Below are 22,561 nucleotides of genomic sequence, written 5' to 3' on the forward strand. Positions count from 1 at the left end.
ATCCTGATTTCTTTTCTTGAGACCAGAGAGTGGGAAAGCTCTCTCTTGACCTGAGGATGGATCTGAAAATTATGAGCCACTTGAGGACAGGGAATGTTATTCATCTTTGAATTCCGCAGCATCTAGCACCAGGTCTTGTACAGAGCAGGTGCCCAATAAATGGCTGAATGAATATATGAAAAGTAGAGGCAGAGGGCTGGGCACAGTGGCTCACGCCTGTAATCCTAGCACTTGGGGAGGCTGAGGCGGGTGGATCACTTGAGGTCAGGAGTTCGAGACCAGCCTGGCCAACATGGCGAAACCCTGCCTCTACTAAAAATACAAAAATTAGCTGGGCTGGCGCCTGTAATCCCAGCTACTCAGGAGGCTGAGGCAGGAGAATCACTTGAACCCAGGAGGAGGAGTTTGCAGTGAGCTGAGATCGCACCATTGCACTCCAGCCTGGGCGACAGGAGCGAAACTCCATCTCAAAAACAAAAACAAAACAAAACAAAAAAAAGAAAAAATAAAAAGAAAAAAGAAAAGTAGAGGCAGAGATATGGGGCAGGAGAGGTGACTCAGGGGCTCAGCTGCATGGTCCTGCTCTGCTTCTTTTTTCTTGGAGTTTGTCCGTTGGATGACAATGATAGTGGTGAACAGGTATGGAGGGCTTACTAAGTACCAGGTGCAGTGCTAAACATTTTGCCTGTATTGTCTTAGTTAACTCTCACAGTCCTTTGAGGAAGGCACTATTTTTAACTCCTGTATTAAAGATCAGGACACAGATCTTAGGTAAAGTCATAAAGACAAGAATAGGTGGATTTCAGAGCTCTGATTAACCAGGATCCTCTCTGGCTGGGTGCTCAGGAACACTAGGCCCTCCTCCCCTTACCCTCTGGAGCAGTGGGGAAGCCAGAAGGAGGGGCCCGATGTTCTGCTCAAGGACCGTGGGGTGAGGGTGTGGTGGTGCCACCGGAGGCAGAACTTGCCTTGCCTTCCTGACTTGAGGGGCATATGGTGTACACGGCCACCACCAGAGGGAGCAGGGGCGGGCATCTCGGTGACCAGCCTCCCAGGGCTGTCACTGCCTCACTGGCAGGCATCCATGCGGGGCAGCTATGAGTCCAGAGGAAACTTTAGGCTGAGGGAGCTCCCTGACCCTCCATGAGAGGGTCCCAGAGTGAGACCTCAGAGGGACCCCCAGACTGGGAATCCAAAGGGCCATTGGTGGAGACATTCAAGAGGGGCTCCTGCACTGAAGGGCTTCCTTACCGTGAGAAGCCCTGTGAGGAACCCCCTAGCCTGAGCTTCCTCCTGAGGAACCCAGGCTAAGTCACTCTCAGAGGAACCCACAGGCTGAGAGACCCTCAGAGGGACCTGCAGGTTGAAGCCCTTCAGAGGAACTCTCAGAATGAGACACTGTTGGAAGGTCCTCTCCATTGAGACACAGAGGGCCCCGGGTTGAGAAGGTGACATGAGGAGGGACGTAGTGGGGTGTGCTCTGATCTCAGTGTTTAGGAAAGGATCCTGGGAACTTTGGCTCTGGGCCACACCCCATCCTTGCCCTGACTCATGCCTACTGCTCTGTCCTTCTTCCTACCCCCTCCTGTGACTTCAGGTCCTAGGTGTCTGGGCCTGGGCAGGTGAGGAGGGCCACTGGGGTTGGGTTCTCTGGGATGTCATTCTGGGTCCTGGACTGGGGGGTGTTGCTCTGCAGCTGGGTTAGGGAAGGCATGGGGCTCTGAGGGAGAGAGAAACACGTGGCCCGACCAGTTTGGAGTGGGTGTTAGCTGCCAAGCAGCTCAAGTGGGCCTTGCATTTGTGCACTCTGGGCCGCTGAGGGGAGCTGAAGGGAGGTCAGGCAAACACTCACTCAATCTGCCTCCCTCCACCAGGCTGCCCTTCTCTGGCTTCTTCCTCCTGATCCAAGTTCTCTACATTCATCTCTCTGCCTCCAGGACTGGTAAAGGCTGGGCTCTGGGATCCAGGCAGGCTTGAGTGTCAGTATCCAAGCTGGGCCTGGCTGGGAGAAGCGTGTGTGTATGTGTGTGTGTGTGAGAGAGAGAGAGAGAGACAGACAGACAGACACACATGGAGGGTACAGAGGCTCCTGCTTCTCCTTTCCTGGTCGCAGATTCAGACCCCCTCTCCTTCCCTGCCCTACAGTTCCCCAGGGCCCTTCCACTTCCTAGGGTGACCCCATGAGGTCTCCAAGTCCTCCCTGTCCCAGCCTTCTTGCCTGTCTTTCTCTGTGACTCTGCATGCTGATCTGAGGCCAGGGGTTTCCCAGCCCCAGCCCTCTGTAGCTCCCTCCTCGTGGCAGGGTCAGGGTAGGCTCTGGAACTCTGGCCAGTGGAGGGTGGGGCCCATAAAGCTGGCTCATAGCCCAGGCTGCTGCAATAGCAGGGGTGGCTTAGGCCCAGCCCCCTGCCTCCCCTCCCTTCCCCCAGGTATAAGAGCTGAGCTCAGGTGAGCTGGCTCCTCCTGTCTTGTCTCAGCGGCTGCTAGCAGGTAAGGAAACCCAGGGCTTTTCACCCAAATATACTGCCTGCTGTCCAGAGGGCACACTTAGGGTAAGGGCTGGGGGATCAGATCCTGGAGGTTGGTGTGTGTGTTTCAAGCAGAGGTGGGTGGTTGGAGGAGGTGGAAAGAATGAAGCTAAGGTGAGTCCCAAGGGATTCCCCCAGATGCGTTGGCCTGGGGGATATGACCTTGGCTCCTGAAGCCCAGGCGGGGCCTGGGCCTGTGTAGTGTTGGTTTTGAACCCCTGGTGAGGCACAGAATATCTGAGATGGAGCCAAAGGGGGCAGCTGAGAAAGAAATGCTAGACTCTCCCCTCAGCTCAAGCCTGCCCCCTCCTCTAAGCAGATCATGAGCCATCAGCTCCTCTGGGGCCAGCTATAGGACAACAGAACTCTCACCAAAGGACCAGACACAGTGGGCACCATGGGACAGTGTCGGTCAGCCAACGCAGAGGTGGGCTCATTCACTCCTGGCCTTTCTGCTCCCACACTCCTCTCCTTCACCCTGAGGGTCTATGTCCCCCCACTGACTTCTGCCCTTCACCTTGGCCTTACCCTGCACCCCAGACCCTGTGAGTGAGATGTGAACCCTCTTCTGAGGCCCACACAGGGTGATGCAGATGGAGTCCTCCTGGGAAGAGGATGCCTGGGTGCATGCTGGGACCTGCTCTGCCTGCAGCTGGGGGGTGTGGGGAGGGAAGCCTTCCCCAACCTGTAGCTGCTGTGGCCTGGAGGCCGAGCAGGGGGTGGGGGAGAGGGGCTAGATTCTGGGCTCTGGAGTGGATGGGAGCTGTGTGCCTTCCAGCGCCTTCTGCCCTGGGGGCTTTGCTAGGCTCCTGGAGAAGCAGGGTTTTGGGGTGCATGGAGCTTCACTGATGTTTGTGATATCCCCTGCTCTCAGGATGCTCAGGAATTCAGTGATGTGGAGAGGGCCATTGAGACCCTCATCAAGAACTTCCACCAGTACTCTGTGGAGGGTGGGAAGGACACACTGACCCCCTCTGAGCTACAGGACCTGGTCACCCAGCAGCTGCCCCACCTCATGCCGGTATGGAGGGACCACACCCCACCCCAGCCAGTACCCTGACTTCCCAAGCAAGTGCTCCAGGACCCCACCCACACTGGCACTTGCAACCCCCAGCTCTTCCCCCTTGCCAGTGCTAGGTAGGCTCTGCTCCTGCAGTCTGCCCCTGGGCAGGGTGGAGTGGGAAGATTGGAAGGTGCTGCCTCCCTGAGCCATGGTGTCTTCACTCCCCTCAGAGCAACTGTGGCCTGGAAGAGAAAATTGCCAACCTGGGCAGCTGCAATGACTCTAAACTGGAGTTCAGGAGTTTCTGGGAGCTGATTGGAGAAGCGGCCAAGAGTGTGAAGCTGGAGAAGCCTGTCCGGGGGCGCTGAGAACTCCCTCTGGAATTCTTGGGGGGTGTTGGGGAGAGACTGTGGGCCTGGAAATAAAACTCCTCTCCTCTACCACCACCCTATACCCTAGCCTGCACCTCTCCTCATCTCTGCAAAGTTCAGCTTCCTTCCCCAGGGTCTCTGTGCACTCTGTCTTGGATGCTCTGTGGAGCTCATGGGTGCAGGAGTCTCCACCAGAGGGAGGCTCAGGGGACTGCTTGGGCCAGGGATGGATATTTGAGGGATAAAAATTGTGTAAGAGCCAAAGAATTGGTAGTAGGGGGAGAACAGAGAGGAGCTGGGCTATGGGAAATGATTTGAATGATGGAGCTGGGAATATGGCTGGATATCTGGTACTAAAAAAGGGTCTTTAAGAACCTACTTCCTAATCTCTTCCCCAACCCAAACCATAGCTATCTGTCCAGTACTCTCTTCCTGCCTCCAGCTCTGCCCCAGGCTCCTCCTAGACTCTGTCCCTGGGCTAGGGCAGGGGAGGAGGGACAGCAGGGTTGGGGGAGAGGCTGAGGAGGGTATGACATGCGGGGAGAGGACCAGCTGGGTGCTTGGGCATTGACAGAATGATGGTTGTTTTGTATCATTTGATTAATTAAAAAAAATGAAAAAAGTGAAACATGTTGTCTTGACTGGACACCCCCTCCCTGAGGGTCCATGGGTGAGGGGAGCTTGGGGGTGAATGGCAAAGTCATTGGTAGGGTGGGGCATGTGGGGCTGGAGTGGTTGGCTGTGGAAGTGAATGGGGACTCACTTTTCCCTATGGGTTTGGGTTGAGGGTGGTATCAGGCCCAAAAGGGCAACATGGTCCTCTCTGAGGGACAGGCTCCTCTTTGCCAATGGGCGGGCCCTCTTATAGGAGAGGAGGGTATGTGTGCACACTTGAGGAAAAGGATATTAGTCCAGGTGTTCTGAGCCCTGGCTGACATAACAAGGGAAATGGGGTGGGTGGGGGTGGGGGGCGGTTAGAAACAGGCTGACTGGCCTGAGTTTGAATCTCAGATCTGCCACTTCTCATTGGAATTTTGGGCATGCTCTTAGTATCAGTCTCCTCATGTGTAAAATGGGGGATATGAATATTACTTCCGTAGGACTGCCAGGAGGACAATGTCACACATCATGTAAAGCACTTATCAGAGAGCATGACACATGGCGAGTGCCCAGTGAGCCAATGTCATTCCTGCTGGAGTGGGCAAGTGGGCCCCTCTTTGGTTTCAGCTGCTGCCCTAGTATAGGGAGGTCGAGCTGGCCAGTTTCCTTGAGTATCTTAGGGAAATGGTGGGGTGTGGGGAGTTTCCAGAGGAGTCTTCTGGTGTACATGAGGGATCTTAGGACTGGGTCTCAGAAGAGCTGATGGGTCGGACTAGAGACAGAAGACCAGGGAGCCAGACAGGTCCCTGGCATCTGCTTTCTGATTTGAACACAGAAGTCAGGCGTTACTCCTGAAACCCCAATGGCAAGGAGGTTTCTGTGGCCAGTTAGGCTGGCCTGGAATGTTAACTGAACTTGTCTGTTGGGAGCCCCTGAAACTGGGATCCCAGTGACCCAGGTGAGAAAGGCAGGTGACAGTCCTTCCCTTCCTTTCTCTACCCTGTCAGGTTCTGCTCAGCCCCTGCGGGGCTGGGAGGGTGGGGTTGGGGGAGTGCCAGCTTTCACCACTCCCTCTGGGATGGGGGTAGAGGGGTGTGAAAAAAGGTGTGTATCCCTTTAACAAGGGCCCAACCCCAGGGCCAAGTCAAGAGGGAGCTCAGCCACTATCTCCCCACCGAGCCAGCTCAGCGGGCAGGGCTGGGAGGGAGTGGGACAGATTCTGGGAGTGCAGCGGGGAGGAGTCCCGGCTGGGCTGAGCGCAGGGAGCTGCTTGGCAGTGCCAGAGCCCAGGCCCCAGAGCCCTGCTGGAGAGGAGGCAGACCGAGGCAGCAGGTGAGCACCCTAGGCCGGGCCTGGGAGGTCTGCGGCTGCCGGAGGGCCCCACAGTATTGGGAGGCCAGGAGAAGGGGCAGTGAAGGGGGCCTGGGGAGAGGGGCCTGCCAGAGACCAGGCAGGAAGATTTTGGTAATTATTAACTTTCCCCCACAGGCCAGTTTGGGAATGGGGAGTCCTGGGGGGTTGGGGGCTGGGTGAGGCCTTTAGAGGGATGGATGGGGTGGTGAGACCCCCTCCCTGCCGCAGCAGCTGACAGAGCTCCTCTATAGGGGCAGAGCATTTGGAAGCTTTGACCACAGCTACTCGATCCTCCCCAAAAGGAGAGGACAAATGCGTATTGGTCTGGGTTGGGGGTGGTCAGAGCTTGGACACAGGCCTTGCTGGGCTCTGGGAACTGTGTCCTGGGAGAGGCAATGGGGTCCAGAAGGAACCAGGCAGTTTCCAGGGAGCCTGAGATTCCGAGAAGAGGAGGCAGGGACTGAGGTGGCGTCTCCTCTACCTCATGACCCAAGCAGGCCCCACTGTGTTCCAGGAGCTGTTCCTTGAGAGGGATGATGAGATCTGGGAGGAACCCGAGTGAGGTTGTGGGGAGCCTGCGAGCTCCCTGGGAGAGGGAAAGATAGAGGGAGAGGGGCTGAACCTCGGCAGCTTCTCCACCTCAGGACCCAGGCAGGCCCTGGCTTGAGTTGCTTTTCTTGGCAGAGCCACCTGCACTATGGGAGCCTTCACCTGCCCAGCCCAGTGGGGATGGTGGTGAGGGCAGGGGTGCTGAGGAGCCGGCTTTGCCTTTCCCCACATTCTAGTAAGTGTTGGTGAGGCTGGGGCAGCTGTGTGTGTGTTGGGTGAGGTGGGGGCAAGATCCATACCGAACTCCTCCAACTTCACTTGCTTGGAAAAATTTCAGAGGCTGGCTTCTTGCTCCAAGAGCTGAAGTGAGTGGAAGGGTGATGGGTTACCCAAGCAGAGGGGATCAGGAATGGCCGAGGTCCTTGCTCCGTGTGTATGTGTGTGCGTGTGTGTGTGTGTGAGAGAGAGTTAGATGCAGAGTCCTGTGAGGATGGTGAGGGGTGAGGCAGGGGGGTTACCTCACAACCCAAGCAGGCCCCACTATGCTCCAGGAGCTGTTCCTGGAGAGGGCCTTGTGGAATTGGAGAAAGAACACGGGAAGGAGCAGAGAATGGAACAGCTGAGGCTGGAGAAATTTCATTTGAAACAGCCTTGCTGATAGAGGTGGCATTGTCAGCCCAGTTCGGATGGTACCTTCCCTATATATTGACGGCAGAGAGGACAAATGAGTAAACGAAAAAGGGAATGAATGAATGAATGTGCAAGAGAGTGAATGCATTATTGAATGAGCAAGTGAATGAATGAGAGTGAATAAATGAGCCAATAAATGTATGAGTAAGCAAACTCATGGTGCCTAAGTGAGCAAATGAATTCCAGGTAGATGGAAGGGACACAGAGAATCCATACTTAGGCTTGACAGTGGGCTAGGCTCTGGAGAGAACAGTGACCAGGAGGGACAGGAGTCTAGGGACACATCCCAACACTTGGAAAAAACTTAAGACTCCAGGGGTGTGTGTGGGGTGAGAGGAGAAGGTGGACTTAGGAGGGTGTGGTGGATGTTTGGAGCTCCAGATAGAAGGAGCCTAGGGATGCTGGGGGTGGTTAGGAGGCATTTGGAGGGTGTGGAGCCCAGAACCTCAGGGTGGGAGGGTGGGGCTGGAGTGGTTGGGATCCAGGGGCATGGTGTCAGGGCAATTTGTGCTTTTGGAGAAGTCAGCAAGCTGGGCTGAAGTGGGCGGGGTGGGGGTGGGAGACTTCTTGTTGCTCAATGATGAATCAGCCAAGGGGAAGACAATGAGAGCACTGGGGCAGGGCTGGAGGCCTGAGGTGAGAGGGCCCATTGGAGGACACGTGGTCCTCCCATTCCCACATTTCTGGAAGGCTCTTATGTACACTGTCCACTCAGGCCAGGATCTACCTGTGGCAGGGCCAATGCAGGAATGACCTCCTGCTTGACCTTTCTAGGAAGCGGCTGATGGGATAGAACATCTGCCCCACCCCTGAACCACGAGACCCAGGGGAATGGGGCAGGTGGGAGGAGCAGGTGGCCTGTGGGGTGGGTGGGGTGGCAGATCCTGTCTCCTGGCCTCCAGGGGGGGAGGCAGAGGAGGGTAACGATCCCTGCCTGCCTGCTACCCTATCCTTCCTTCAGAAAAAGCTCCAGAAAAGCACTTGTCAGATGGTTATCTCCAGCACTGTCCATTTTACCGAAGGTGGGGAGCGGGCGGATTCCTGGGAGGAGGGACTGGGAGCTGAAGCCCTGAGGCGCTGGAGCTCCCGCTCTGGGTCTCCCAGTACTCCTGGGAGCAGGTGGCAGAGTCATCTCTGGGGCTTATCTGTGTCTTGTCCACTTGGCTGCTGCCAGAGGCCAAGCAGGGGTTGAGTCATGGTATTGAGGAAGGCCAGGAGGAGACAGCTCAGAGAAATGACTCCAAGAAGGCAGGTGGTGGGAGAGGTGGGCTGGCTTGTGAGGAGAGTGGCAGAGGGAGGTGCACCACCCATTTCCTTCCCTCTTCCTCTCCCTGACCGTTTCCCACAAGATCCCTCATTTAGGGAACAAGGATTGGGATGGTTAAGTGTGGGGAGTTTCTCTGAATTATCTTCCCACTTCCAAGGCTTGGTTGGGAGTGGACTTGACACAGTCCTTCCAGAAATGGGCACGGTTTTCAGAATCACCTGGAACACTGGTCATGAACCTGAGCCACCTCCAACCCAAGGGCAGCACAGCAGACAGACCATAGGTTGAACAATGGTCTTCCTCTTCAACTGTGAATGTTAAAGTGTTTCTATGAAAGTCTTACAGCGGTATAGACATGGAACCACGCAGTTACACACTTAAATAAAAGAATATGGAAAAGTGTGTGGCTTCCTGCCATCCTGGTACTGTGTTCCATCCTCCCAGCCAAGGACCAGAGGGTTTGGGCAGGCGGAGGAGGGGAGACAAGGGCAGGATTTCCCTTCAGAGAAGTCGCAGCCTGACTCTTTCTCTCAACTCTCCTTCCTTCTTGCTTCCTGGCCTGTTCTCTCCTGGTCCCACCCTTCCTTCAGAAGAGGCTTCATGAAAGAAAAAGCTTAAAAGGTGGTCAGGGACCTGCAATACCTGTTATCAGGGCTGGAAGGAGATGGAATATTTATAGAACGTGTACCTTGAGCAAGGCACTGGACCAGGCAATGTGGCTGGAGAGATGCAGAGATTAAAAGCAGGGGGTGGTGTATATCCAGGATTAAAAAAACTGTCCTAAAGTCTGTGTCCCGCCGTTTGGTTCAGAAAATACATTGGCCATGTGTAAGAAAAACTATGCTTGTCTCAAGGAACAAGACAGGACCCAGAAAGACACTGTGGCCTCACCAGTTAGTGGGCCCCAGCCAGTGCTAGCTGAGTGGTGATGACAGACGTGTCTGTGGGAGTCAGGGAGGATGGCACCCAGGGCAGGGGTCAAGGCGGGCTTCCTTCGGAGGCGTGGCTTGGGCGGGGCCAGAGTGATTGGCAGGCTGGCTGGAGAGGGCAGGGCAGCCGGCATGGGAGTAGGAATGGCTACAAGAGGCCAAGGGAAAGCAGGTGGCAGGACAGGAGGCTGTGGTGGGGCCTGACCCAGCAGCCTTTCCTTCCAAATCTGACTGTGGCTTGCTCAGGCCCCTATGGTGGCTGTGACCCTGTTTTGTCCATCTCCTTTCACCAGGACCCGCCGGGTGAGGGTGGCTGAAGCACATTCCTGGGCTTGGGGGTGGGAAGGGAGTCTGATTTGCCTGGGGTTGATGTGGGGGGGCTCTGGGCATGGGCTGTGACTCACAGGGTAGATCCAGATCCGCCTGCTCCCCTCATATCCTGTTATTCAGAAGGCTGTATCCGCTTAGAAAGTGTCTTTTGTCCTGGGGTGAGAGGGTGACGCATGTGCCCTCTGGCAGTCTGCTGCTGTGTCCAGAGTCCAACTCCAGCTGGGCTGTAACTGGGCTTGGCCCTGCCTTAGGTAACGAGGTGTGGGTGGGGGTGTTCTTGGGTCCTGCTGTGTATTTAGGGATGGGCATAAGGGAGGAGAGGCTAGCAGGGTGTGGCAAGGTGTGTTGGGAGAGCTGCACAAAATCTGATCCAATTGATCTGGACCTTGTCCTTTCCCAAAAGGGGCAGCTGGGTTCTGAGACCCGGTACTCACTGTCCTGGAGCCCGGCAAGGGATTGGGGAAGGCCTAAGTCTTCCTTTCTGCTTTGTTGCCTGGGGCTGGGGTCTCAGCCAGTCCTGGGAGTGGGAGGCAGTAGCCTCTGCCCCTAACCTCCATGGCTCATCTCAGCTGTCCCAGCCATGCTTGGCCCCAGGCGAGGTGGGCCAGCTGTGGAGCAGGGTGGGAGAACAGGTGGACTCTTCTCTTCCCATGACAGCCTCTTGCCCCGTAGGGCTCTGACACTAGGGATCTTGCTCCCTAGGGCTGGAACCTGGTGCCTGGGGCTGGGGCAGGGCCTGGAGAACCTGTTGAGGCGGTTGAGCTGGGGAGCACCTGGATTAGAGGAGCCGCATAGTTCTCATTCCAGGGCTCACTCTCCCCACCCACTCTGTTCCCCTTTTCCTGCCACTTTCTTCTCCAGGGACCAGAAGCAAGGGAGGAGGAGGGACCCAGGGCCTAGGGTGGGCGTGGAGGAGGAGGTATGGCCTGTGGGGGTCTCTTCTCATCTGCCCTCCTCCTGGTGTCCAGGCCCCGCCAGCAGGCGAAGCAGGGAGATGTCAGACTGCTACACGGAGCTGGAGAAGGCAGTCATTGTCCTGGTGGAAAACTTCTACAAATATGTGTCTAAGTACAGCCTGGTCAAGAACAAGATCAGCAAGAGCAGCTTCCGCGAGATGCTCCAGAAAGAGCTGAACCACATGCTGTCGGTAAGGCCTCTCGCCCAAGGGCCTTGCCTCCCTTTCTCCTTCCCTCCCCTGCAAGCCTCTGGCCTCTGAGGGTTTCTTTCCCTGATGAGGCCTCTATCCTTCCAGTGCCCCCCTAACTCCAGGGTCTCCTACACCCCCAGGCCTCTGTCTTCTCAGGATGCTCAGCCCTAGCCAGTGAGGGCTATATTTGCATTTCCCAAGGGAAGCAGCTATCCAGGCCAGATCCTGGGTCTCTGCCTAGGGTCCTGCCTGGAGTCTCGCGGGGGCTTCCACTGTCAGCATTGCTGACCCCTTCTTCCTCCCCAGGACACAGGGAACCGGAAGGCTGCAGATAAGCTCATCCAGAACCTGGATGCCAATCATGATGGGCGCATCAGCTTCGACGAGTACTGGACCTTGATAGGCGGCATCACCGGCCCCATCGCCAAACTCATCCGTGAGCAGGAGCAGCAGAGCAGCAGCTAGAGACCCCTTTGGCCACACCTTCCAGGCACTGGCCTGATGCCCCGCCCTGGTGCTCTCCCCAGGCTCCCTCCTCAGCCTCCTGCCCACCCAGGGCCCTTTACTCTCTTCTCCCTCCAGACTTTCCTCTGACCCTTGCTGAACTGGGGTCCCTTTGTGAGTGTCTCAGTCTAGGGGTACCTCCCTCCCTGAGGGGTCTCAGCCCCTGGAGTCAGCAGGCCCTTGGGGCCCCTCTGTGAGATCTCAATGCTGTCTGGGGACCCTAAGAGTTTTCTCACCTGTTCAGTCTCATCTAACCTTCCAATATCTGATGTTCTTGCCCAATTCCTGCCTGATTCTGGGTCCGTCCTGACCTCCAGAGGTCAGCTTGGTGCTTGAGGTCTCCCTGCTCTTGGTGGCAGCGGCAGCAGCAACAGCAGCAGCAGCAGCAGCAGCAGAGACCTCTTCACTTTCCCTTAGCCCCTCTGCTGAGTAGAGAGGCACTTTCAGGGATTTCCCTCCAGCTGCCTCTTCATCTGGGAATGAGCTAAGCAAGGCTGAGCCTCCTCCTGTTGCTTGAAATAATGGTGATATAAAGGCTGGATTTGGAGTTTGTATCCCCTGGTCCCTCTGGGATGCTCATTAAAACCTTCCCACCCCTTGGAAACGTTTTATGCTTCGGTGGTCTTAGCCCTTGGGCCCTGTGACAAGACAATCTCACAGAAGAACCTCAAAGACAGAGCAAGAAAGGAGCCAGAACTCCTGAATTCCAACAAGCACTGTCAGCTGTGGGCCAGCAGCTCCCTCCATCCTCCTCCATGAAGGGCCAAAGGCCTTAGGTCATCATCTCTGGGCCCTTTTAGCCCAGACTCAGACTCAAATTCAACTTCCAGGCACACAATAAGTCCCATTTAGTCCTCACTGCAATTCCACGAGAGAGGGACCATGACCCTTAGTATTTTAAAATTTTTTTTGGAGCAGAGAGTTTAATAGGCAAGAAGGGGTAAGAAGGAAGGGAGAAGGAAGAAGCTCCCCTGTACAGAGACAGAGGGAGGGAGGCCCCAAAGCTGAGAGAGGGAACCCCACCTGCCACAGATACCGTCTAGGTATATATACAGAGGCTGGAGGAGGAGGAGTCTGATTTCCATAGGGCTCAGGGGATTGGTTTGACTATGCATGTCACTCACGTAGCCCTCGGAAAAAGCTGGCCCTCCCACCCTAGCATTTTTTTTTTTTTTTTTTTTTTTTTTTGAGACGGAGTTTCACTCTTGTTGCCCAGGCTGGAGTGCAATGGCTGCAATCTCGGCTCACCGCAAGCTCCGCCTCCCGGGTACAAGCAATTCTCCTGCCTCAGCCTCCTGAGTAGTTGAGAATACAGGCATGTGCCACAACACCCGGCTAATTTTTTTTTGTATTTTTAGTAGAGACGAGATTTCTCCACGTTGGTCAGGCTGGTCTCGAACTCCTGACCTCAGGTGATCTGCCCGCCTCGGCCTCCCAAAGTGTTGGGATTACAGGCGTGAGCCACTGCACCTTGCCCCACCCTAGCCTTTTAATATGCAAATGCAGGTCTACACACCTGGGGATACGTGAGGGCGGCCACATTGCCAGGAACATGTGGGGAAAGGGCAAGAAGGCCGGGGGGAATCACCATGTTTGGGTGGACCAAGTTTCTAAGGGCTTGCATTTGCATATCAAAGGTTGCCAACCTGGCTCTAAGAGCCGGGGCTTTACAAGAAACTTTTCTGGAGATGCTTCAAAAAAATGAAAACTCCAGCCTGACCAACATGGAGAAACCCCGTCTCTACTAAAAATACAAATTAGCCGGGCGTGGTGGCACATGCCTGTAATCCCAGCTACTCGGGAGGCTGAGGCCAGAGAATCGCTTGAACCCAGGAGGCGGAGGTTGTGGTGAGCCAAGATTGCACCATTGCACTCCAGCCTGGGCAACAAGAGCGAAACTCCGTCTCAAAACAAAAAACAAAAAACAAAAAACTTCCCAAGGACCCAAGGACCCCTTTTCCTCTCTATCTGCCTAAAATAATTTCTTAATAACTCCTACAACATTCCCCCCTGTGGAGATGCCACACTAACTGCTGTTAGGGAGTTTTGGGCGACGACTCCTTCTGGCTACTTCTTGTTGCAAAAGGGCGTTGAATGGGGAACAGCAGCTAGGGCTCCTCCTAGGGTCAATCTAAGGGTCCTCAGAAGAATGGTGTGTCCATGTGTGGTTCTGTTTACAGCACCATTTGGAGTTTGATTGCTTCTAGATGAGAAGAAACAATTTGAGTTATAGTATTGTGTATACAGGGTCCAAATATCAATACAAGACACATAAGCAAGAGAGGGCTTAATAAAGGGGTTAACCAATTCCATAAAGAAGACTGGAATTTATTAAAGAGGCATTGTAGCCACTCGGAGATCAATAATTTTGATTTGATTTTTAAGTTCTTGTAGATTTTCCTTTACTTTAACTAGAGGCGTTAATCCAAAAGCAGCATGTTTCATTTAAAACTGCATCACTAAACCCAATAAAAAGTCCTAGCAGATTCAGTGGTAGTAAAACTTTTATGCTTCCTTTTCATTAGTAACTATTATCCCTTTTATAAGGATAATGATTAAGCAAAATATGACAGCAATGGAAACTCTGTTTAATATTTCAGTTAGAAAGTGCTACCATGTATAATCCTATTGCAAATAATAGAGTGACTATAGCTATTTCCATAAGTGTGGCATGGTAGATAATTTTCATCTAAACTTTTACCTGTCAAGATGTAGAATTCCCCTTTAGGGGGTCTATGAAGTTCCTTGGTTTTATTTTCCTAAACGAAGAAACCTCTGGGTTATGGGCACCCTACTCACTTTTATTACCTGGTAGAATTTGCAGAATAATTGCCCAGAACTAATATATTGATTCAGATTTTATGTTACCCATCCCTTACTTTTTCTTCCAAGCTGCAGGAGATCACTGCTTGATTCACAGGAATAAGCAGGGTTAGTCTAAAATGTAGGCGAAAAGCTTGAAAACAATGAGACTAGGACTTAATGACAAATGTATGATAATCTTTGGAGCACAATTTTTCTCTCTAGTCCTCATTTTTGGTAAAAACAAATTATGAATAAACTGTAGTCTTATACTTGCCCTGATTATTTGCATAAAGTGCAGCAAGAATGGTTATTTCTACACAGGCCTTTTGATTGGCTTTGATGAAACTCTGTTTCACAAGGAATTTCAGATAAGACTATTAAAGCCTAAAGTTTGTATTAGAGGATACAAACCTCAAATACCTGTTAGTTGGGTGATCCTCTCCTCTTGAGGTCCCAAGATAAACTCAGAGCTCTCAGACCTGTTAAAAAATGACGTTCTTTACTGACCACAGATTAGGAACCCTGTCCAGAGACTGTGTAGACAAGGTATGAGGCCAGTTCTCCCGAAGGGGCTTTTATTGACTCTGCATGTCAAGCTTGATTCAGATAGTTTCCAAATTCTAGAGGAACCAGGCAGAGAAATAAACATGCTCCAAATTTTGTTCATAGGAGTACACCTTACTCAATTATTAAAGGCCATAAATACCTTAAAATAAGTTTCCTTGACTCGGTCTGATGAATGAATTTCCTTTCCTGGCCAACGTACTAAAATGATACGGCTCTGATGAGTGGAGGGACACCAGGGTTCTTGGTCCTCATGCCGGTTTGGATAAAACGACATGGACACACGTGGAGTGGCTTTAAGGAGCGGAGAGTTTAATAGGCAAGAGGGACAAGAAGGAAGGGAGAAGGAAGAAGCTCCCCTATACAGAGACAGAGGGAGGGGGGCTCCAAAGCCAAGAGAGGGAACCCCCATGACCCTTAGTCTTGAGCCATGAGTGGCACTGAGGCTCTGAATTCTCATTAGTAGACTAACCCGATACAGACAGAAGTTGTGGGATGGAGAAGTAGAGGTGCAAGGAAGAAGGAGTGTGGGAGGCCAGGTGGAATGGAAGCCATGACTTGCAGCTGCTGGAGGGGACATTGCCAGTTCCTTGGTTTCTTCCCTGCTCTTGCACTGAGGGAGATCCCAGTAGGAAACCCACCCTGCAGAACTGGGCATCAGCAGTTTTTAAATGGGAACAGCTTAAGACTTTCCAAAAGATTCACAGGCACAATAGTTTTATTGGTATCCACTTACAGATCCTCAGCCTTCTAAAATTGATCTGCCCTTGAACAGGGTGGCCTCAAGGTGTTGTACTGTTCCTCCTTTCCCACTCCCAGTAGCTGGGATTACAGGCTGGCGCCACCACACTCAGCTAATTTTTGTATTTTTAGTAGAGAAGGGGTTTCATTATGTTGGCCAGGCTGGTCTCGAACTCCTGGCCTCAAGAGATCCACCTACCTCAGCCTCCCAAAGTGCTGGGATTACAGGCGTGAGCTACCGTGCCCCGCCTACTATGCTACCTTGACTGAATGATAAAGAATGAGTTAGCATGTCTTGTTGGGGGGGGGTGGGGGGTGGTTCTATCTATCTATCTATCTACCTATCTATCTATCTATCCATCCATCCATCTATGTATCTATCAATCTATCATCTATTTCTCTACCTACCTATCTACCTATCTGCTATCTATCTATCTATCTATCTATCTATCTATCTATCTATCACTATCTGTCAACTGGTAAAAAAGACATAAATTTACTCTCTTTTTTTAGTGTGCATTACAGTATTGTTAACTGTATATACATTGTAAAACAGATCTCTAGAACTTCTTCATCTTGCACGACTGTAACCCTGTACCCTTTGAACAACAACTGTTTCTCCCTCCCCACAGTGAATACAATTTTACTTTGTTTCTTTTCTTTTCTTTCTTTTTTCTTTTTTTTTTTTGAGACAGATCTTGCTCTGTCACCCAGGCTGGAGTGCAGTGGCACAATCTTGGCTCACTGCAATCTCGACCTCCCTTGTTCAGGTGATTCTCCTGCCTCAGCCTCCCGAGTGGCTGGGACTATAGGTGTATGCCACCACGCCCAGCTAATTTTTGCATTTTTAGTAGGGATAGGGTTTTACCATGTTGGCCAGCCTGGTCTGGAACTCCTGATCTCAAGTGATCCATCTGTCTTGGCCTCCCAAAGTGTTGGGATTACAGGTGTGAGCCACCGTGCCCGGCTATTCTCTTTTACTTATTTCTGCTCTAAACTTTATTATTTCCTTTCTTCTGCTAACTTTGAGATTAGTTTATTCTTCTTTTTCTAGTTCCTCAAAGTGTAAAGTTAGGTTGTCAATTTGAGATCTTTCTTCTTTTTCTTTTTCTTTTTTTTTGTTTTGTTTTTTAAGATGGAGTCTTGCTCTGTCGCCTAGGTTGGACAACAGTGGCAAGATCTCAGCTCACTGCAACCTCTGCCTCCCAGGTTCAAGCAATTCTCGTGCCTCAGCCTCCCGAGTAGCTGGGATTACAGGCACATGCCACAAGGCCCAGCTAAGTTTTTGTATTTTTAGTAGAGACAAGGTTTTACCATGTTGCCAGTCTGGTCTCCTGACCTCAGGTGATCGCCCACTCAGCCTCCCAGAGTGCTGGAATTATAGGTGTGAGCCACCGTACCCGGCCATCTTTCTTTTATTTAAATTTAGCATTTACCACTGTAAACTTCCCTCTTTATACTACTTTTGCTGCATCTCATAAGTGTTGGTATGTTGTGTTTTTGTTTTTATTTTCTCAATTTTTTTTTTTTGAGATGGAGTCTTGCTCTGTCTCCCAGGCTGGAGTGCAGTGGCGCGATCTCGGCTCACAGCGAGCTCTGCCTGCCGGGTTCACACCATTCTCCTGCCTCAGCCTCCCGAGTAGCTGGGACTACAGGTGCCCGCCACCACACCTGGCTAATTTTTTTTGTATTTTTTTTTTAGTAGAGACGGGGTTTTACCATGTTAGCCAGGATGGTCTCGATCTCCTGACCTCGTGATCCACCTGCCTCGGCCTCCCAAAGAGCTGGGATTACAGGCATGAGCCACCGCGCCTGGCCTTTCTCAAGATACTTTATAATTTCCCTTGTGGTTTCTTCTTTGACCCACTGGTTGTTCAAGAGTGTGTTGTGCAATTTCCACATATTTGTGAGTTTTCCAGTTTTCCTACTGCTATTGATTTCTAGTTTGATTTCATTGTGATCATAAAAAATGCTCGGCATGATTTCAATCTTCTTAAATTTGTTAAGGTTTACTGTGTGACCTAACTTGTGCTCTCTCCTGGAACATATTCAGTGTGTGTTTAGGAAGAATGTGTATTCGGATGCTATCAGGTGGAGTATTCTTTTTTTTTTATTTTTTTCTTTTTTTTGAGATGGAGACTCGCTCTGTTGCCCAGGCTTGGAGTGCAGTGGTGCGATCTCGGCTCACTGCAACCTCCGCCTCCCGAGTTCACGCCATTCTCCTGCCTCAGCCTCCTGAGTAGCACCCGCCACCACGCCTGGCTAATTTTTTTGTATTTTTCTTAGTAGAGATAGGGTTTCACCGTGTTAGCCAGGATGGTCTTGATTTCCTGACCTCGTGATCCACCCGCCTCGGCCTCCCAGAGTGCTGGGATTACAGGCATGAACCACCACGCCCGGCCATCAGGTGGAGTATTCTATGTATACTCTTAGGGACAATTGGTCTATAATGTTGTTTAGGTTCTCTGTTTCCTTATTGATCTCCTGTCTGGTTGTTCTATCATACATACATATTTTAAATGGATGATGGAGGCCGGGTGCAGTGGCTCATGCTTGTAATCCCAGCACTTTGGGAAGTTGAGGTGGGCAGATCACCTGAGGTCAGGAGTTCGAGACCAGACTGGCCAGCATGTTGAAACCCCGTCTCTGCTAAAAAATACAAATATTAGCTGGGTGTGGTGGCACATGCCTGTAATTCCAGCTACTCAGGAGGCTGAGACATGAGAATCACTTGAACCTGGAAGGCAGAGGTTGTGGTGAGCCGAGATCGCGCCACTGCACTCCAGCCTGGGCAAAAGAGTGAGACTGTGTCTTAAAAAATAAATGAATAATTAAATAAATAAATGGATGGTGGAGGGTATCAAGTCATTGTAATATTTAGATTTAATTGAACACATATTTAGAACAGAATCTTAGCAGTTTTATTTTAAAACATTGCAATATGTAAAACACTTCTGAAACTGCACACTTGACAATGATTTAAGCATGATGAAAAATCTTAGCTGTCAACCTGAAAAATGTGCAAGCCAGTACATAGTTTAAGAAATTCCTTTAGGGCTCAAGAAAAGAACAATTCCTTTAGGGAGCACAGAAACAAACCTTGTGAAGACAGACTGCTGCTTTAGGGAACAGCAGGGTCACCAGCAATGCAGAGTAGGTGCTACCTAGGAAGGCTTCCTAGAGGAGGCAAGAGCTGGGCTGGAACAGAAGGCAGGAGGGGGCAGGCCTGGAGGGGGTGAGGAGGAAAAAAGGCAAAGAGCCTTCTAGAAGACAGAGCAAGGATGATGGTGCCAAGGCCTTGTGGTGGCGAAGGAGGTGGATCCTCAGAGCCCAGGGGATCGGGGATCTCCTGGAAAATCCTGGAGGCAATTCAGGATAGAGCTGCCCTTCCTGCCTCCTCTCTCATTTTCCAGTCCTCAATACTATGCCTGCTCCCTCTCTCCCCACTTCAGCATTCCCATCTTTCCTTCCAAAGGGAGAAGGGGCCCGATGTGGTTGCTCACGCCTATAATCCCAGCACTTTGGGAGGACGAGGCAGGCAGATTGCAGGCAGATTGTCAGGAGTTCAAGATCAGTCTGGCCAAGATGTTGAAACCCCGTCTCCACTAAAAATACAAAAAATTAGCTGGGTGTGGTGGTGCACACCTGTAGTCCTAGCTACTCAGGAGGCCAAGACAGGAGAATCGCTTGAACCTGGGAGTTGGAGGTTGCAGCGAGCCAAGATTGCACCACTGCACTCCAGCCTGGGTGACAGAGCGAGACTCCGTCTCAAAATAAATACGTAAATAAAAAATAAATAAATAAAAGGAGTTGGAAACTGGGGAGAGAGGGCAATATTATCTCTGTATCAAAGACAAGACAGAGACTCTCTTAGGAGGGGTGAGGGAACAGCTGCAGGCTGTTTGGGCCAGCCCCATCTCTGTACCCAGGACCACTTCTGCTTCCTTGAGAGAAGATGGGCTTTGCTCCCCTCACTGCCTGCAGTACTTGGATGAAACCAGCCCTTCCACCCTACCAAAACTGTAGGACCGCTGGCAGGAAATGAGTATGTGTGTGATGCTAATTAGAAGCCTGTTGCTAGGGGGTTTAAGGGCTCTGGGGAGGAAGCCGAACTTCAGAGGAGGTCAGAGGACTTTAACAGCAGGCAGAGCTTTGGCTTCAGAGCCTGGAGCCAGAGAGATCCCAAAGGAGAAAAAGCAGCCACTGGAGGGTCAGTGGGCTCAGCCTGTGGCCTCCCTCGGGACTGCTGGGGCAAGAGAAGGGCATGCCTCCCTTACCCAGGAGCTGTGAACCAGGTGCCTCCCTGAGCATATCAGGAGAGAGAAGGGCCAGAAGCAGGTCTCTGTGGGGCCTCACAGTGGAGCTGAGAAGGCCTTTCCTCTGTCTGGGGTCCAGCGCTGGCCTGGCCCAGTGTCTAACCCTCTTGGGACTGAAGTGGTGGGTGCCCCATAAGGTGCGCCTGTCAAACCCATCTGTAGCAGACCTGTCATTGTTTTTTATTTTTGAGACAGGGTCTTGCTCTGTTGCCCAGGCTGGAGTAGGGGTGTGATTACGGCTCACTGCAGCCTCGACCTCCCCAGTTCAAGCAATCCTCCTACCTCAGCCTCCTGAATGGCTAGGACTACAGGTGCAGGGTCACCATGCCTGGCTAATTTTCAAAAGTTTTCTGTAGAGATGATGTCTCTTTATGTTGGCCAGGCTGGTCTTGAACTCCTGGGCTCAAGTGATCTTCCCACCTTGGCCTCCCGAAGTGCTGGGATTATAGGTGTGGGCTACCGCGCCTGGCCTCAGATCTATCACTCTTTAGGGTGAGAGCCTAGCTCATTTTGTCACATAGGGTAAGAAACATGAAACTATCTGTGTCAACTTTTGTATTTTCTGTAAATTTGGTTTTATTTTACATTTAGATTCCTAGTAAAGTCCCTTTTGAAATACTAAACAATACTTTCTTTGTCCAGTGTTAAAAGTGTTGTTTTTGGCTCGGCATGGTGGCTCACACTTGTGAGCTCCCATCCCAGCACTTTGGGAGGCTGAGGAGGGAGGATTGTTTGAGCCCAGGAGTTCCAGACCAGCCTGAAAAACACAGTGAGACTACACACACACACACACACACACACACACACACACACAAGTGGATTTCTTTCTTTTCTTTTTTTTTAGAGACAAGGTTTCACTCTGTCACCCAGGCTGCAGTGCGGTGGCATGATCCTAGCTCACCGCAGCTTCAAACTCCCTGGCTCAAATGATCCTCCTGCTTCAGCCTCCCAAAGTGCTGGGATTACAGGTGTGAGCCACTGCACCTGGCAAAAGTTTTTTTTGAGACAGAGTCTTACTCTATGGTTCAGGCTGGAGTGCAGTGGTGCAATCTTGGCTCATTGCAACCTGCGCCTCCCGGGTTCAAGCAATTCTCCTGCCTCAGCCTCCAGAGTAGCTGGGATTACAGGCACCCACCACCATGCCCGGCTGATTTTTTTGTATTTTTAGTAGAGATGGGGTTTTACCATTATTGGCCAGGCTGGTCTCAAACTCCTGACCTTGTGATCCACCCGCCTCGGCCTCCCGAAGTGCTGGGATTACAGATGTGAGCCACCACGCCCTGCCTGGGAAAAATTTTAATGAGCACTTTCACATTCAAGGTTTTTTTGTTTCTCTTGACAACTGCAGTGAGATAAGAATCATGACCCACATTTTACACATGAAGATGTCAAGGTTCAGAGAGGTGATGTGACTCAGCCAAGGACTCACCGTTGGTGATCAGGAGACTTGTGACTGAGACCCCATCTTTCACTAACTCTGTGTGGACTGCCCAAACGGCAGAGGTTCTTGCCTGGTTTTGGCCCCAATAATTATGGAGGACTAAGAGTGTCCCTCAGAGGCCCTGTATAGTGGCTGTGTTGTTTCTGCTGCAGACTCATTTATTCATTCAATAAGAATAAAGTACCTTGAGGCCAGGCGTGGTGGCTCACACCTGTAATCCCAGCACTTTGGGAGGCAGAGGTGGACAAATCACGAGGACAGGAGTTTGAGACCAGCCTGGCCAACATGGAGAAATGCCGTCTCTACTAAAAAAAAACCAAAAAACAAAAAAAAACCCCAAAAATTAGCCGGGCGTGGTGGCACACGCCTATAATCCCAGCTACTCGGGAGGCTGAGGTGGGAGAATCATTTGAACCCAGGAGGTGGAGGCTGCAGTGAGCCAAGATCGCCCCACCGCACTCCAGCCTGGGCAACAGAGGAAAAACATCTCAAAAAAACAAAAAAAAAAACAAAAAGAATAACATACCTTGTACATGCCAGACACAGTAGATGCTGTAGCAAAAAGAGTAGAAACAGACATGCTTTCTGATTTTATGGAGCTTGCAATTTGGAGGAAGAGTCAGCAGACAGCCACATGGTCACATAAACAAGTGGATAATTACAAATTGAGATAACTTCTGAAGGATCACGTTTGTAGGAATTTTTAACAAAGAAACTTGACTTAGCGTTGGTGTGGGAAGATCCTTGTGGAAGGGACACTTGAGCTGAGATCTGAAAGATGAGCGTAAGTTATCCATGCAAAGGGAGCAGGTGAGAGTGGAGTTGAGGAGCAAAAGGACTTTCCAGATAGAAGGTCCATCATGGGCAAAAGCCCTATGGCAGGAGGGAGCATGATGAGTTTGTAACTGAGAGAGAGCAGGCATGGCTGAAGCTCAAGAGCAAGGAGGAGAGAGGTACCAGGCAAGGCTGGAGAAGTAGGCAAGGCCTTGGGGGACACAAAAACCAAGGAATGGTTTTTCTAGTGATGTGAGAATGTGTGTGTGTGTGTGTGTGTGTGCTTGTGCATGTGACATAGATTTGCCTTTTGGAAAATTTCACTCAGTCTGCAATACGGAAAAGATCAAGAGGGGCAGAATAGATGCAGGAGGACCAGCTAGGAGGCAAAAAATAACACCTAATATTTGTTGAGTACTTACTTTATTCCAAGTGCTATTCTGAGTATTTTGCATGTATTAACTCCCTAATCCTTATAACCTTATGAAGTAAGGACTTCCATTATTTTCATTTTACAGATGAGGAAACCCAGGTGCAGAAAAGTTACATAAGTTGCTGGAGATCATAGAACTGATAAGTGGTAGAACCCAGACGCTCTGATTTCAGAGCTTCTGCTCTTAACTGATTGTCTCCTGAGCACTAGGGTGGT

General features: G+C 51.3%; 2 protein-coding genes across 4 annotated transcripts; both read left to right on the forward strand.

Annotated features, from left to right (window-relative positions):
* The first annotated feature begins 2,429 nt into the window (after positions 1-2,429).
* S100A14 (S100 calcium binding protein A14) lies at positions 2,430-4,530 on the forward strand. The gene is made up of 4 exons (XM_054496666.1): positions 2,430-2,490; positions 2,848-2,955; positions 3,403-3,549; positions 3,762-4,530. The coding sequence occupies exons 2-4, from the start codon at positions 2,926-2,928 to the stop codon at positions 3,897-3,899; spliced, it is 315 nt and encodes a 104-aa protein (XP_054352641.1). The 5' UTR covers positions 2,430-2,490; positions 2,848-2,925; the 3' UTR covers positions 3,900-4,530.
* A 1,235-nt stretch (positions 4,531-5,765) lies between these two features.
* S100A16 (S100 calcium binding protein A16) lies at positions 5,766-11,875 on the forward strand. 3 transcript variants are annotated; one of them, XM_054456462.2, is made up of 3 exons: positions 5,766-5,834; positions 10,589-10,767; positions 11,074-11,875. In XM_054456462.2, the coding sequence occupies exons 2-3, from the start codon at positions 10,615-10,617 to the stop codon at positions 11,230-11,232; spliced, it is 312 nt and encodes a 103-aa protein (XP_054312437.1). In that variant the 5' UTR covers positions 5,766-5,834; positions 10,589-10,614; the 3' UTR covers positions 11,233-11,875. The 3 variants fall into 3 exon arrangements, with proteins under 3 accessions (XP_054312437.1, XP_063506798.1, XP_054312429.1); XM_063650728.1 differs by lacking the exon at positions 5,766-5,834 and adding an exon at positions 6,358-6,639; XM_054456454.2 differs by lacking the exon at positions 5,766-5,834 and adding an exon at positions 9,736-9,871.
* Positions 11,876-22,561: the final 10,686 nt, after the last annotated feature.

Source organism: Pongo pygmaeus, chromosome 1 (genome assembly GCF_028885625.2).
Source record: "Pongo pygmaeus isolate AG05252 chromosome 1, NHGRI_mPonPyg2-v2.0_pri, whole genome shotgun sequence".
NCBI classification, from domain to species: domain Eukaryota; kingdom Metazoa; phylum Chordata; class Mammalia; order Primates; family Hominidae; genus Pongo; species Pongo pygmaeus.